At 45.7% G+C, this 15,932-nt stretch overlaps 3 protein-coding genes across 13 annotated transcripts in view; 2 read left to right on the forward strand and 1 right to left on the reverse strand.

Annotated features, from left to right (window-relative positions):
* triob (trio Rho guanine nucleotide exchange factor b) overlaps positions 1-9,506 on the forward strand; it is a 65,655-nt gene extending 56,149 nt beyond the window's left edge. For 6 of the 10 annotated variants that reach the window (XM_053886946.1, XM_053886948.1, XM_053886949.1 and 3 more), the window contains 21 exons: positions 565-660; positions 993-1,141; positions 1,203-1,269; positions 1,334-1,437; positions 1,502-1,571; positions 1,697-1,786; positions 1,856-1,948; positions 2,013-2,063; positions 2,138-2,215; positions 2,292-2,483; positions 2,548-2,725; positions 3,412-4,256; positions 4,809-5,059; positions 5,120-5,277; positions 5,658-5,820; positions 5,892-6,013; positions 6,070-6,148; positions 6,208-6,408; positions 6,471-6,609; positions 6,670-6,856; positions 6,917-9,506. In XM_053886946.1, coding sequence (XP_053742921.1) covers positions 565-660; positions 993-1,141; positions 1,203-1,269; positions 1,334-1,437; positions 1,502-1,571; positions 1,697-1,786; positions 1,856-1,948; positions 2,013-2,063; positions 2,138-2,215; positions 2,292-2,483; positions 2,548-2,725; positions 3,412-4,256; positions 4,809-5,059; positions 5,120-5,277; positions 5,658-5,820; positions 5,892-6,013; positions 6,070-6,148; positions 6,208-6,408; positions 6,471-6,609; positions 6,670-6,856; positions 6,917-7,296 — 3,693 coding nt within the window. In that variant the 3' untranslated portion in view covers positions 7,297-9,506. Of the gene's footprint in view, positions 448-564; positions 661-992; positions 1,142-1,202; positions 1,270-1,333; positions 1,438-1,501; positions 1,572-1,696; positions 1,787-1,855; positions 1,949-2,012; positions 2,064-2,137; positions 2,216-2,291; positions 2,484-2,547; positions 2,726-3,411; positions 4,257-4,808; positions 5,060-5,119; positions 5,278-5,657; positions 5,821-5,891; positions 6,014-6,069; positions 6,149-6,207; positions 6,409-6,470; positions 6,610-6,669; positions 6,857-6,916 lie in introns of those variants that run through there. The other 4 variants (XM_053886952.1, XM_053886954.1, XM_053886951.1 and 1 more) reach the window with 3 other exon arrangements.
* A 31-nt stretch (positions 9,507-9,537) lies between these two features.
* cobl (cordon-bleu WH2 repeat protein) overlaps positions 9,538-15,932 on the forward strand; it is a 47,837-nt gene continuing 41,442 nt past the window's right edge. For both annotated transcript variants that reach the window (XM_053886956.1, XM_053886958.1), the window contains exons 1-2: positions 9,538-9,627; positions 9,910-10,002. The gene's annotated coding sequence lies outside the window, so the exon portion shown is untranslated. The remainder of the gene's footprint in view (positions 9,628-9,909; positions 10,003-15,932) is intronic.
* On the reverse strand, positions 11,238-15,699 carry cabz01093075.1. Its single transcript, XM_053886965.1, has 3 exons — positions 15,356-15,699; positions 13,747-13,805; positions 11,238-13,372 (listed from the first exon to the last, which is right to left on the reverse strand). The coding sequence occupies exons 2-3, from the start codon at positions 13,794-13,796 to the stop codon at positions 12,325-12,327; spliced, it is 1,098 nt and encodes a 365-aa protein (XP_053742940.1). The 5' UTR covers positions 13,797-13,805; positions 15,356-15,699; the 3' UTR covers positions 11,238-12,324.

Consider the following 15,932-nt stretch of genomic DNA (forward strand, 5'->3'; position numbering starts at 1 on the left):
CATTATGTTGATTTTTGTTCTGCCTCTCTTCTCTCCAAGTTTCCTTATCTCTCCATGTAAAACCACCTCCACCTCAAGCCTTTTTCCTTCCTTCCTCCTCTCGGCCCTTTATGGACTTCTCTCACGTGTTGCTGCTTTAGTCAATACTCCATCCACTTGATTCTGTGGTACCGATGTTAGACAATAGTCGCCTCAGGATCAGTCAAAGTCCTGCCTGCTGCCTCACCTGTAACTCAGCTCACCTCGATGGAGTATGAAGCAGCAACAACTGCTGCCTTTAAATTGTTTGACTGAGTAGGCCACTCCTAGAGTTTGCCCTTGTCCCATCCCTGTATCGCAAAGACCAGACTGTGGTTGGCCCAAACTTGGCCCTTATTTAACCCTTGTACTAGGCAGATCACAGCCACCAAGTCCCTATGTGGATAATCGTGGTGGGAAGTCTACATGGTGAGCTCAAGCATATTCTGTACAAGCAGTTTTGCCGTGTCTTGTAGGGGAGTACACTTTTTTCTCTGTCATTGAAATTAATTTTTAAACCTATTTTTGTTTCTTTCCCAACTGCAGTCGGCGACTCGTCTGTCCGCTCGGCCCAATAGCTCCGAGACTCCGAGTGCTGCTGAACTGGTCAGCGCCATTGAAGAGTTGGTGAAGAGCAAGATGGTAAGAGGGAATGAGAAATGTCATTTTGTCTGTTCGGGGGTTGGAATTAAGTGAGTGTTTGTTTGAAAATTGTAGTCATTAGGAAAAGGTAGGTCGTGTCATGAGCTGGTAGGAAACTGAGACAGAACTTTGGTTTGAAAACTATCAGATGATCCCTCAGTTTAGTGCTTATTTAGGAATTATGAACATAATTTTTGTAGAGTTTTTTGTATCAAAATATGTTAAAGACAACAGTAACAAATCAATAATAAAGTTGTCTTGCAGTCTAGTGCAAAATTCTCACTCACATTTTAGTCACACCTGACTGACACACTCCTGTTTTTCCTCTCCAGTCGCTTGAGGATCGCCCCAGCTCTCTGTCCGTGGAACAGGGCGACAGCAGCTCTCCTTCCCTCAACCCGTCTGATAACTCCCTTCTGTCTTCCTCATCACCCATCGACGAGGTGGACGAGCGCAAATCTGGCTTTCTCAAGAGGAGACAGTGAGTATCGACATGTTCTCCCACCCCTGATGCAGTCACCAACGGTTGGTCTGTCCATCAGCTACGTCCTGCTGGAGCTAGTGGAGACGGAGCGGGACTATGTCAAAGACCTGGGATCAGTGGTGGAGGTAGTGAAGCATGCTTTATTTGGACTTTAACTTTCAGCTTTCTAAGTTAAGATTTTCTTGTCAGGGTTACATGAGCCGAATGAAAGAGGAGGGGGTTCCAGATGACATGAGAGGAAAGGACAAGATGGTGTTCGGGAACATCCATCAGATCTACGACTGGCACAAAGAGTACGCTTCAATTTTTCATCAGTGACTTGTGAAGCCTCGTGACTCATGCCTTCTTCTTGTTCAGTTTCTTCCTGGGAGAGCTGGAGAAGTGTTTGGAGGACCCAGATCGGCTCGCACCATTATTTGTCAAGCAGGTAATTCAGCCGTGTTTACAATTCTTATGTGCTGATTTCCATAATTTCTTAAGGTTTGTATAATTTTACTGCACCATTTTAATGACTTAATAACACATTTGGTCATGTACGATTGTGGTTTGCAGGAGCGAAGATTTCACATGTACATCGTGTACTGCCAAAACAAGCCCAAGTCTGAGCACATTGTGTCGGAGTACATCGACACATACTTTGAGGTAAGTACTATACCCTTACTTAGCTTTTCAGCCAAGCTGTTTAGACTCACTGTCATGGTGTCTGAGCAGGAGCTGAAGCAGCGGTTGGGTCATAGGCTCCAACTCACAGACCTGCTCATCAAACCAGTCCAGCGGATCATGAAGTACCAGCTTCTGCTGAAGGTAGGTTGTTTAGTCGACCCAGAAATGATGTTGATGATGTTGAGCCTGTTTCTTCTGGTCTCAGGATCTTCTCAAGGTTTCTAAAAAGGCTGGAGCCGACACAACAGAAATGGAGGTAAAGCCGCGTTCTTTTGATCATTATGTTAGTTTGGATTTGTGTTTTTAAATTGATTGTCTTCCTCACTTCAGAAAGCAGTAGAGGTGATGTGTGTGGTTCCAAAGCGCTGCAATGACATGATGAATGTTGGGCGACTTCAAGGCTTCGATGTGAGGGCACTTTTTTCACGGACGTCCCGTAACTTGAAGTCATGGTCTTTACCGTTCTGTTTCCTGTGATCCCCAGGGGAAGATCGTTGCACAGGGCAGGTTGCTCCTCCAAGACACCTTCATGGTTTCAGATCAGGACGGAGGTCTTCTGTCCAGAATGAAGGAGAGGAGGGTCTTCCTGTTCGAGCAGATTGTCATATTCAGCGAACCCCTGGACAAGAAGAAGGGCTTCTCTACTCCAGGCTACCTCTTTAAGAACAGCATCAAGGTAATGATGTAGCTATGTCACGTCACATGTGGCGTGACATAAACGTCTGTGATTCCAATGGCAGGTGAGCTGGCTGGGTCTAGAGGAAATCGCAGATGACCCCTGCAAGTTCACACTGACCTCCAGGTCGTCCAGCGGCAACATGGAGAGGTTCACCCTCCATTCCACCAGCCCTGCTGTGGTCCAGGTTTGGCTGCACCAGGTCAGCCAGATACTGGAGAATCAGCGTAACTTTCTCAATGGTGAGTCAAGTGACTTGACCTGTTTAATAGTAGCCACCTCCTGTTATTGACCCTTTGGTGACCCTGTTGCTGGTGTCTGCATATCACGTGCTTTTCTAACTACGTTAACCCCTCTTAGGTTTGTTCAGAAACATTGTCATACAGTTAAAGAGACATCCTGTTTTGTAAAAAAAAAAAAGCGACAAAAAAATATGGTTAGAAAAAAACAAAAGTCTTTTAGGTGAAGGTTACACGGGTATATATGAGACTAGGTCACCAAAAACAGATGAAAATCAACCACGAGGAGTGAAGAAACACAAACTAAATAATTTTTATTGGGCATATTATTGGGCCAATTTGTGGGCATCTCATTAGAAGCTGTTTAACCCCCTAAGAGAGCCAGTATGACTGTCATTACAGTAAACTAGCGCCTCAACATGGACCAGATTCATCAGCACATGTATCATGAGTCACACTGTCCTTTCTATACAATAACTCCTGAGCAATGACGGCGATTTAAGAAATTCAAGCTGTTTCTGGGAGCAGAGAAGCATCCTAATGACCTATGACCTGAGAGACAGTGGTGTTGGGATAGAAGTGAGTTGGAAAGTGCTTTTATTTGAATCAAAAGCTAGTTGTTGTTTCACGACTCTCTAACCTGAGTACGCAGTCCTCCTCATGTATCTCTTGTCTCCTTTCATTTGCAGCGCTGACGTCCCCTATCGAGTACCAGAGGAATCATGTGGGTGGAGGAGGACCTGGAGGTCCACCCAGCAGTAGCAGCAGTTGCACAGGAGGTCTTCCAGGAGGCAGTAGCTCCTCCGGTACCTCTAACATGGGAGGGGGAGGCGGCGGTGGCGGGTCAGGGGGGTCAGGGGGCAGCTCATCCTCGCTGTGCGGGCCTCGCTCCCGACCGTCAAGAATACCGCAGCCTTCCTCACGCCTCCCCCAACCGGTCCACCATCACCACCCCCCAGGCCCCGAGGGGCCTGACCGATCAGCAGGTATGTGGTCACCCCCCTGCCACCCTCCGTCCTTCCCTCCCAGTTTGTACTCAGACACCAATGGGGAGGTTTTGCCGTCAAGAACGTCCGAAGGAAGCAACTGTAATAACAGCAACAGACCTTCAGGCAGCAAAGAGGGCGGTAGCAATCAAAGTGTGGGAGGCTTTGAAGAGCCAGTAAAACAGCAACCAGCTCGTGTTCCCAAAATGGCCGTGGCCCCCTTGAGTTTGTCGCTCAAAACCCCTCGAGTGGGGACAGTGGCGCCCATGATTTCCCCACAAACCCCAGGAGGAGGAAAGGAAGTCCCTCCGAGCCCCGCACACAAAGGCAACCCTTTCTGGGCCGTGGTCCCGAACGTGCCTTCGTCTCCAGGTAGCCGGCCCAGCTCCGTGTCCTACCTGAGTGACAGTGGTGGGGACGCCGTGGGCAGAGGGAGCCACGTGATTCCCTCCCACCATCGCCACTCCACTCATAGTAAAGACTTAGACCGCATGAGCACCTGCTCCTCCACCAGTGAACAGTCCATACAGTCCACTCAGAGCAACGGGGTAAGACGTCAAGATCGGGCTACTCACAGTCACTAACCGCTTCTTCAGCCCGCCGCAGCCGCTGGCTTGCACATGCAGTGACCCCGGAGATTAATTACTAACTTCACCCACATGTGTGGCACCAACTTCTTCCTCTTTCTGAATCCACTAACCACACGGACCACTGTGTTCTTAAAACTGCAGTAACTAACAGCCATCAAACGAGTTTCAAAGTATCACTCTTGCTTTTCCATCTGCTGTCCTGACGAAGAATTTTCAAGCAGGAAAACTTCACATTTGCAAAAGCTCCTCTCTCGAGTGGATTGGTCTAAACCAGCGACGTTTAGCACCAATTCTCCGCCAACTCCAGATTCACATGTTCTGTCTTTCTGTGGCTTCTTTGGGGGAGTTTGATTTGACGACCATCTGGGTCACAGCCTTTTCTTTCTTCTGTAGTCTCTGCAGGAGACATCACTTTGTTTGATGCATGCAGTCTAGTGGAGGCGCTGGTTTTGCTGACGCCGTCCTGAAGGCGTTCCTGTCGCTGACGTTCCTCCTATTATGTTTGGGCAGAGTGAAAGCAGTAGCAGCAGCAGTGTGTCCACCATGTTGGTGACCCAGGACTACGTGGCAGTGAAGGAGGATGAGATCAGCGTGGTACAGGGCGAGGTTGTCCAAATACTGGCCAGCAACCAGCAGAACATGTTCCTGGTGTACCGGGCCGCCAACGAGCACTCTCCCGCGGCTGAAGGCTGGATCCCTGGCTACGTGTTGGGACACACCTCATCCTCCGTCACCCCCGAGGTCCCGGAAGGAACCATCAAGTGAGAACACGCTTCTGTTGTCTGTCGCAGATCTTTCCTCTAAAGCTTTGTTTGGTCCAGGAAATCATTATCATGGCACACAGCGCTCCGCATCCGCCGAAAATCTGAGAAACGAGACAAGGACGGAAAGAAATTGGAGAACGGCTACCGGAAATCTCAGGACAGCTTAGCAAACAAAGTCTCTGTTAAGCTGCTGAATCCCAACTTCGTCCATGAAGGTAAAGGCATGTTAAACAGTTACAAAACCTTCTGAAGCTTGGTCTTAGGAGAAAATCTTTAACTTGCTCCCATCGTAGCATCTTAAGCTGACTTGGTATGGTGAGTTAGCAGGACGTTCTACAGATATGAATATAGTAGTAATACCCTATACTAGTATTACTACTATAATATTACGATTCTAAGTTAGTAATACCCAAAAAATGGCTATTACTAACAGTGCTGACGATGACAGGCTTGGGGAAAAGGTACCAGCTACTAGCCAACCCGCCTGTATTGCTCAGTGTAAACACACATTTCAACATTTACATTTGAAGAAAACTTAAGTACTTGTCATGTGACCTGTTGAGTTCTGCCGACTGAGGCTCCTCCCTTTCACCAGCTCCGCCAGAGTTTCTGATCCCAGTGAGCGATGTAGCATGCGAGAGCGGCGACAGCGTGACTTTGAGGTGTAAAGTCTGCGGTCAACCCCGAGCCAATGTGACTTGGCGTGGACCTGACAGCAACACCTTGAGCAACAACAGCCAGTTCAGCATCAATTACAGGTGGTTAGAAGCGTCACAAGTTGAGCAGTTGTCGTGGCTGTCCAAGTGTAAGAGAGTGTCTTGTTGCATAGTGAAACCGGGGAGGCGACTCTGAACATTCTTGGAGCTTCTGTGGAGGACAGCGGCGTTTACACCTGCGTCGCTTCCAACGTGGCCGGTTGCGTCACCTCCTCCGGCAGCCTCAGAGTTTCAGGTGAGATGCTTGTAAGGTTTAGGTGAGAAACTTGGCTGAATTACGGCGTGCAATAGGAATCCTGGACGACTGTGGCGGAGCTTTATGGAAGAGCAGCTTCGAGTCTCACTACACAGAGATCACGGAACTCGGACGGTGAGAAACGTTTCACCCTTGTACTTTGATTGATGCTACTGAAGACTCTGTCCCCACAGGGGCCGATTCTCGGTGACCAAGCGCTGCGACCAGAGAGGCAGTAAGCGAACCATAGCCGCCAAGCACGTCAACAAAAAGCTGCAGCGGCGAGAGCGGGTGCTGCAGGAAATCCGACTGCAGCAGACGTTGGATCATCCCAAGCTGGTGAAGCTGCTGGACACCTACGAGACGGCCAGCAGCTACATCCTGGTGCTGGAAATGTGAGCTGGGATGATGATCCATGTTCCCTGGAAGCAAACCTAAGACGCGTGCTGGTTTCTAGGGCCGACCAGGGGCGCTTCCTGGATTACATCGTCAGCTGGGGAAACCTGACGGAGGAGAAAGTGGCTCTGTATTTACGAGACATCCTGGAAGCGCTTCACTACCTGCACAGCTGGCGGATCGCACATCTGGACCTCAAAGTGAGTGGTCACAGCGACCACAGCGCCGATGTGTTTCTTAAAACTCCTCTTGTCTGGCAGCCGGAGAACATCGTGGTGGAGCATGCCTCCTCACAGCCTGTGGTGAAGTTGACCGACTTTGGTGATGCTGTGCAGCTGAACCAGACTTCCTCCTACATCCACCCACTCCTGGGAAGCCCCGAGTTCTCCGCCCCTGAGCTGGTCCTGAGTCAACCCGCCTCCCTGTCGTCTGACCTCTGGAGCTTAGGTATGAGATCTCAGGGTTTCAGGTTTGGATTGTTGAATTGACGGCCGTGGTGACCCGCAGGCGTCGTGACCTACGTCGTCCTGAGCGGAGCCTCTCCATTCCTGGATGAAAGTTTGGAGGAGACGTGCTTGAACATCTGTCGGCTGGACTTCAGCTTCCCGGATGACTACTTCCAAGGTGTGAGCCTGGCCGCCCGGGACTTTGTGTGCCTGCTGCTCCAGGGCGAGCCGGACCGCCGGCCCTCGGCGTCGCTCTGCCTGCAGGACCCCTGGTTACAGCCGCGACCCGTCATCAGCAACCACTCGCCCCAGAACCACGCCTCGCACCTGGACACGTCCAGGCTCATCTCCTTCATCGAGAGGCGGAAACACCAGAACGACATCCGGGCCATCGGCACCATCAAGTCCTTCCTCCAGAGCCGCCTCCTGAACCATATATGAGGGCCTCTCCCCCTTCACCTGTCCACGAACGTCCTGCTGCTGCTGACTGATCGACCTCTGCTGATCCAACACTCATCCCTCTCTCCTGTGAGTGCACAACAAACTGAGAGCTTTCTGGACAAGAACAGTGTTAACAGAGAAAAACATGACTGTATTATAAGAGTAATTTAGACTGCTTCAGTTAAAGACAAAAAAACAAATCGCTTTTTTGTAACAAGAGATTACTTTTTGTAAGCGAATCCATGTACAGTTAGGGAACAGAGAACTGTGTTCATAACATTTTTGGGGGTAAATTCTAAGGCAACGTGAGGCCCACCAGCTGGGTCAGCGTACAACTGGACAAAGACCAAACCATGTAGTGACTCTCAGTGCAATAGCTGACTTGCTCCCCCTATAGCTTCAAGGGTGAAATCACTTTATTTTGTCTCACATTTTCACCTGAGGAAAAGCTATTTCCGGTCTGCACCCGCCTTATGTGTACATAGTCTCTTCCTGCCTTCTCATTTTGAAGAGTTTGTCTCAAAGGAACAATTTCATTTAGTATTACTGAGTCCATGCAGTTGAAGCGGCACGGCCCCCCCGCTTCCCACCGTGGACCCGCCACACCCGGATTGTCGCTCGGAACAAACCTGCTACTAGAAATGCACTCGTGTTTTGCATCAAATCCCACGTGCAATGTTGCAGCTTTAACATTTATGCAACTATTTATGAAGACTTGTGTTGTAGCCGTAACTCTTACAAAGGCATGTACGTTCCTGGTACTGCGATAGCTGTCTGTATTGTGTTGACTCTTACGTATTAAGTTCAGTATTCCGCTCCGCACCAGCGGAGAAAAATGTTAAAAAGGAAATATGTATCTATAAAATTCAGGCACTTATGCTTTCATTTTGTTTTCTGTAACAATACCAAAGCCCACTATGCTTTTCTTTCCCTGCTAAAATGTGTTATTTTGTCTGATTTAAATTATCGTTCTTTTATTTATTCCTGTTGATATAAGAAGTTGTTTAGTGACTGAAAAAAGAGAATATTTCTTTTCTTTCAAGCTGTGCACAAAAGTGGTCTGTTGTGAGAGTTCGCTCGGCTTTTGTAGGTTGATGTTGCTTGATTTTTCCAGCACCACACGCTCGTACCAAACGGACTGGGTCCATGTGGCGCCTCCACACCTGTTTTGGAATGCAGAACAATCATTATAGCAAACTTAAAGCTTAAGTTTAAATAATGTAAAGAGGCATGGCGCTTCTTAATTCATCTGAATCTTAGTCGTCATTTCCCTTCTGAGTTCACCTGGTTCTCTTTCTCATCTCCTTTTCAAACTTCTAACATGGAAATATTTATCTTTTTAAACTTTACTTTAGCACATCTTGGAACCCACATCTACTCTTTCAAACTATAATCAAAATAGAATTATTTTTGTTTAGAATGACCCTATTTTGGCTCAAATATTTCACTCAAAAACAACCGTAAAATGCGACACAGCTTAATCTTTGATTGAGATTTTAAAAAGCTTCCATTTTAACAAGCGGAAGTTCCATTTTCCAGTAAATCATTCTGGAGGCGCCACTGGCCTGGTCATTGTCAAGTCTGTTGACCTATTGGAGAGTAAACCTAATTTATAGAAGTAAACCATCAGCTTTAATATAGATATATATGCGTTCACTTGCTGTACACGAGTGATTAAATGTCAGTAGGTGAGGTTGTTTTCTTTTCGGAATAGTCACACTCACTCACATAAGTTGTCAAAAACGTCAGTCCGCTTGGAGCAACACTCATCATGTCATTTAATTTCAGGTGTCAGTTCATCTTATTTTTAATGTAGAAAAAAATGAACAAAAAATATGGTATGTTGTTGTCTCTCAATTTGTTGTCAGTTTGTATTTATTCTTGTGAATATGGGTTTCCCAAATGAAAGGAAAAATCCACTGATGAAATTCTCTTGAGGGCAGGATGAAGCGGTGGAAATGCCTTTGGGAGACCCGGCGTCCTCACATGTAAAGGTGTACAGAGAGCGGCGGGCGGGATGGAGACCTCACACATATTTCACTCCGACCAGACTGCAGCGATGTCATTTTGAATGTCTTAATATGGCTTATTTTTACTTTTGCATGTATATTTCTCTGTACAGAAGATTGTGTTTACATGTTACTACGTGTTGTAAATAATTTATTTTGTCCTCGTTATTTTGCCATTAAACGTTCGAGAAGCAAGAGAAACCTTGCGTGTAGTGACTGCTTGTCGCCGACAGGTGGTAGTAGAACACGTCACTGCAGGTGGCGCAATGCACGGCGGTCAATGTATGCTGTTTTCACCGCTGTCGTTCAAGAACTTCGCCAGGTAACGTGTAAAAATATGACAGACTGGACTGTGCTTTATTAATATTTCACTATGCTGCGTAACTATGACGCGTTTTTGAGCACTTTGGTGCCTGGTTTAACTCCGGTTAGCTTAGCATGTTTTTTAGCCGGCTTAGTGTCGTCAAAGAAGCAAGTTAGCGCGCAGCTACATTTCCTATTTAATAAAAAAAACCGCATCGTAGACATTAATTAAGTTGTGTGTGGGTGTATATTTCACATTTTAGTCACGCTAAATGTGACACTTTCACTGCCCTGGCGCTAGGTGGTGTCATAACGACTGAGTTTGAACGGCGAGTTGTGTGACGGTCACTGGATGCTAGGCCTCGCTGCAGAGCGTCTTCAAGAAATGGCTCAGGTAACGTATTGAACCCCGTTTATTCATTTACCAATGTTTATACGGGCACAGTATTCATTATATCGTGTCCACTCTCCAGGTCCATTGAGTTTAGAGGTGCCGTTTTGACCTGAGCAAAAAAAAAAAGGCTTTTACTTTCAATTAGTATGTGTCATATATTTAAAAAAATATGGATGTAGTAGAAGCCCACTGGCCCAAGTGAATGGGTGGTCCATACGATGAAATAAAAAGACCTGTCTGAGAGTGACTTTGATGTTAAGGTGGGACAAGCGACTATTTATCCTTTTTGCACTGTAACCATTGAGTGCTGTGGTTGTACTGTCTTGATAGTGGCTGGATATTGGTAGGGATGTTTAGCTTTGCCACATCTGTGCCAGTGACAAACAGGCATAACCAGGCGTGAAACTGGAAGACTGTTTCTGGAGGTAGAGTCAGAGGAGAGACTGGGTCAGTGTGAAGTGATTCTGGGACACGCACTACAGTATCTTTCAAAGATAACAGACTGCTGTACAGCTACTGCCCCTTGACCGGGGCGGTCCAAACCAATGCACTGTGCACAGTAACATGACGTATGCTAAATAGCGTGGGCACGTCTGATCTCCAGTCGTATGCCGTTACATGAGCCTCATAATGTCAACCATGTTGGGTATGACTAGTGTCTTCACTGAATTGTTCAAATGTTTTGGAGACTTTGTTGTAAGAGCAACAGCGCCATCATGTGGCAGCTACGAAAGCGAGCTGAGGTCATCAGGGCTTCCATTTTCTGCTGAGGATCTCGACTCAGGAGCTGAGCTGAATTGTTGTTGTTACAACTCAAAGGAGGCTCCCACTCATTCCTGCAGTCAAACACATCACTTTAGTGCTGAACTCATGCCACAATGTTTCTCTCGCAGATAGTGATGAGGGAAGCACACCCTGATATGGGTGTCCACTTCACATACCGTGGGATTTTTCAACATCGACGTTCAAGATGCATATTAATTTGTAAAACTCAATTGTAAAATACGAACAGTTTTGTTGTTATTTTACTCCCTTTATATCTATGCACTATGTGTCAACTGTGCAGTTATGTAATGCTGCATCATGAAATTATTCACGTTTTTGCATTTGTGCTTCCTTTGAAAATTGTGGTTTCTTGAAATTGAGGTCAATTGCAGAGATGCCTTTGAGTGAAACAGAAGAATGACACCAGGTGCAGCTGCACACACTGCTTGCACAGCACTGACATGCACATTTCCTGGAGAAATTCAGTCTTTATTAAATACTCAAATTCCACCTGTTTTTTTTAAATAGCAGACGGACATTTACAGGTTGCATATCAGACAAACTTTTTCTTGAAGCTGGTTAAAAAATGCTAGTGAAAAAGGGCACCTGTAAACTATACATTGCATGACAAAACATTACAACATTAAGTAAAAATTTAATGATAATAAAAAAAGATGTGCCGCAAAACAGAACCAACATTCTCTGAATTTACAAATATAAGATTCTGTGTCTTGGGGACAATCTGTAACCTTTGACAGTGTTGGGTTTTAAAATGTGAGTTTCAGTGGTAGATTTTTATTTCATACAAGGAAGATGTTGAGCGCCATGGTTACAAGAGATGCTCGTCTGCAAACACCTCGACAGGATGCATGTGCAACCACATATCGATACTCGTGTAACCTTAGAAAATGGGTCGATGAAGCCTCAGGAACCACATAGGAAGCTGGCTCATATGAGATTCAGGTCTTGTTTGTCATGACTGTACAGAGTTGCTCACTGTCTTTTCACAGATCAACATTCGTTACACACAACTGCCACATTGTGATAAGGAGAAAAAAGTTCTGTTGTGGGGGATAGTATTACAACGGTGGTGTCTGACATTCATTCATTGGCCTTTTGTGTCCTGAATGATAGCCTTGATTTTCAGAGCTCGGCCGGGAAACGCTAGCTATGCGAGGTCCGAGTGCAGCTCATGCAAGGTTTACTAAAACAATAGGTTAAACCCTGTGATAATTTAGGATTGTCAAACATATATGAGGGTTGTGTGGCTTGTGACGCCTCTCACTGACTTACTTACTAAGTGTTCATTAATCCCGTGACCATCACATGGTCCTCCTTGTAAAAGGTGGGGACCAATGCGCCTTTGCTTTGGCTGCCATTGGCCAGAAATGGTGGCGAATCGGAAAGTGTAGTCTTTTGTGTTGTCTGGTTCCATTCAAGCAAGATAATGTTGCACAGGTAGCAGATAGCTCTGGCCTCAAGTTTTGGGGGCATGAGGAGAACAGGGCAGAACCCACATACATCTAGGAAGCTTAAAAAGGGCAGCAAAGGTTTAGTCTATATCCCAGTGCTTCTCTCATCCAAGCTGGAGGTTTGCGACATGGCCGAGCTTCGTCGGAGTCTGTCCTGCGGAAGGATCACGCTGATCATGCGACACGGATGGCAGGGAACCTTGTCGATCAACTTCCACAAGTGTTGCCTGAACTTTCGTCCGACAAACACGTACAAGAAGGGGTTAAGACAAGTGTGGAGATATGCTATGATCTCTGTAACTTGTAGAGCTACATGTATGGATTTGCTGGCCTCGCAACTGGTATACAGGTCCAGCAACTCCAGGGCTTTGAAGAACACGGTGATGTTGTATGGGACCCAGCAGCAGAAGAAAACCACCACCACTGTGACGACCAATTGGATGGTCTGTCTCTTGGAAGAGGGACTGTAAAGCAACCTGAGGATGATCTGTGAGTAACAGAAGCCCATGATCACTAGAGGGATGATTAGACCTAAAATGTTCATTTTAAAAAGGCCCAAGACCCTCCAGAAATGATGGTTGTTGCCCACCGCCGGGTATTCTGGGAAACAGTGTGTCACGCTACCATTTGAATCTTGTTTGAGATATAGAATATCTGGAAAAGACGCCATCACTCCAATTACCCATGTGACCAATGCGGCTGCTATTCCAAACTGCTGTGTTCGGATTCTTGTGGCGTAAACGGCGTGCACGATAGCCAAGTAACGGTCGATGCTCATGAGTGTGACAAAGAAGATCCCACTGTAGAAGACTATGTTGTAGGTGATCAGAACAATTTTGCATATGGTCTCCCCAAACACCCACTGGTCGTAGGCCTGGTAGACGAGGAACGGGAGGGAACACGACAAGAGAATGTCAGCAATGGCCAAGTTGAGAAGGCACACGTCCGTCATGCTGCGCAGTCGGGCCCCGCAGGAGATGACCCAGACCACCACGGAGTTACCCAGGAGGCCAACCGTGAAGAAGATGGAGTAGATCCTGACAAGACCCTGAGGCTTGAAGTTTACGTAATCGCATGGTTCCTTGCCATCATAATTGTAATCGTAATTGTAATCGTAGTCACTTGAGTTAGAGCTGGAAGAGAGCAAGAGATGAGTCGTTACGGAGATTATGGTCTGAACTCTTCACATGACTGGCATGGTCACGTTTCACAGTTGATCTGTTTTCCACCGTCCAGGTAAATATACAACGCCCCGTAAAATGAATGTAAACTTCCAATAGGAAGTAGCAAAGAGGAAGTTGTATTAGATGTGATATAAAAACCATTTTTCTCAGTTATTCAGAAATGTACTTCATGTTTACAGCTACAGGTAGTGATGTCTGAGCTTTTCACAATAAAGTTGAAATCTCACAAGCTTGGTTAAGCGCAGCAAACATAAAAAAAAACAGGAATGATCAAGATGATATTGTAGTTTGTTCGTTGCAAGTGTGCGTGTTGCAGTACATACATGTTTTGGTTTGTGGGGAAGCCGAGGGTGACAGGTGTGACTGCAGCCATCGTGTCTGCCTGTGAGAGAAGAGGAATAAGTCGCTCAAAGTCACAACTTGCGGTGTCGACCTTATTAAAGCGTCAAATCTTACAGACACCTGATGAGTCTCAAGCGCAATGTTTAGAGTTTTGAAAAGTAAAGAAGTTTAAGCTGTAACAACCTAAACAACTGACCTGGTGAAGTGGAACGGTCAAAGTGGAACAAAGACACGGAAGCTATTTTATTTATATGACTGGTATCATCACACGCCTGCCCAGTGCACTCGCTGATACACTCGCACAGTGTAAAAGAGATATGGAGCATCACCCTGGATTTTATTGAGAAAATGAAGCAGTGAAACCTAGAAGTAAGAATGAGCAGAATTGACGTTGCTTAAACGGACATATTTATAAATTAAATACGAAGAGGGTTTCAATGTGTCTAGAGTCAGTGGCCTGAGTGGGTCCGCGTGAAACTCTCCTGGCACACACACAATCATTGGAAGATAACAGGCTGCTATCAAGCAGGCAGTATAATGACACCAGCCGTTGATTAGGGCGATGCCCAAACTCATTTAATATGGCTCTTATTAAATACCAGAAATGTTCAAGTCTCAGATTTAAAAACTGGATACATTTAGCCACTGAAATATGAAATGAAGAACTCTTAATTTAATTGGCTTCACAAATACGCCTGTTACCAACTTCCATAATGCAGTGCAACGGTTGAAGCTCTTCTACACCTTATAAGTTGAACCTTTCAGAAAATGTTTGGGCAACTGCTTCTGTTCTGGCCCCTCTGGGGTTGACCTCAGGTGTATATCCAAGGTGAGGCGAAAATAACGTGCGCCATCAAGGCTAATGCACACTGTATGTTACAAAGGTGATTTTGTTTTTTTAAGTGCATCAGCAATACTCCCTGATTTTACTAGCACTTTTATTAGACAAAAGCTGATCCCTGGCTGTAGTCTGTATTGGCCAGAAGGAGTAGACTTTCAGGGTGGAATGGAAAAATGGCTGCTCCAAAGCTCTGTCAAGCTGTGAGGTTCCTGGGTGATAAATGGAGGTGTGGAGTGTGAGAAGAGGATTGTCAAAAAGGGTGAAGGTGGGGGACTTGCTGTGGCAGCCCCTGCTGGGAAATGCCCCAAGAAGAAGTCGGGAGATATTACTCAGCAAATGGCAAGCTTTTGGATATGCATTTAGAAAAGATAATCTAATTCATAAACCAAGGAAGCACTCAAAAACACGAAAAAAATATTTTTAACTCCAGGAATGTAAAAAAAAAATCAAATAGAAATGTGTAATATTTAAATTGATAGAGATATATTAAGGAATTAAATTGAACTCCAATGAAAATAATACAATTAAAATTATGATTCTAATTATTTTAAACTGATATGTAATTTTGATTTCAAGTCAAGTTCACGCCATAATGCATGTCATTCTGAGTGCCGCTCACTGATCTTCATGTTTGTCAAAGCCGCTACTGGAAACATCATTCTGGATAAATGTTTGATATGTTGGCTACAAAATGCTCTGCCAAATGAATTATTATTGCTCATTCATGAGTATTCAATCATTTCTCTCACCTCAAGCTGCTCTGTTCGGGTCGATGTGTTCCGCGCTTTGGTTTTTCGCCTTGTCAAATGGCTTTCTCTCCAATTGTGTTGCAGAGCTCAATAGCTGAGGGGTTGGTTTCTGGTCGGGTTTCCTCCTGCTAGCAGCTAGCTGTGCATGTGGTTTTAAAAAAAAAATGATGTGAAGTCATAAAGTTGATAGAGGCTGGCATTGTTGTACTCATCCAAATGTCAAGCCGGATAAGAAAGAAGTCATGCAAAAGTATGGTAGTTTGAAGTTGTCTGTCTGAAGTCTGGCGTCGAGCTTCTCGAGCTTTCAGTTCCTTTTCTTTACTCCCCACTCCACCCTAGGTCATCATCTGTGTCCAACACCCCAGTGTGTTATAAATATTTGGACTTCACTTGGAATGGCTAGAGGCAGAAAGAGCATTTTAGTTGTGGATTGCTGCAGTGCACGAGTTAGATGTTGCCTCTGGGACTTGATGTGAGTTATGAATAACAAGGACTTATCACCACAAATATTAGTCTGAAGGGAGGGGAAGTATTTCAATGACATTTTCAGTTGCTGTTGACGGTGGGACAAGCAACA

This window comes from Synchiropus splendidus, chromosome 15 (genome assembly GCF_027744825.2).
Source record: "Synchiropus splendidus isolate RoL2022-P1 chromosome 15, RoL_Sspl_1.0, whole genome shotgun sequence".
NCBI classification, from domain to species: domain Eukaryota; kingdom Metazoa; phylum Chordata; class Actinopteri; order Syngnathiformes; family Callionymidae; genus Synchiropus; species Synchiropus splendidus.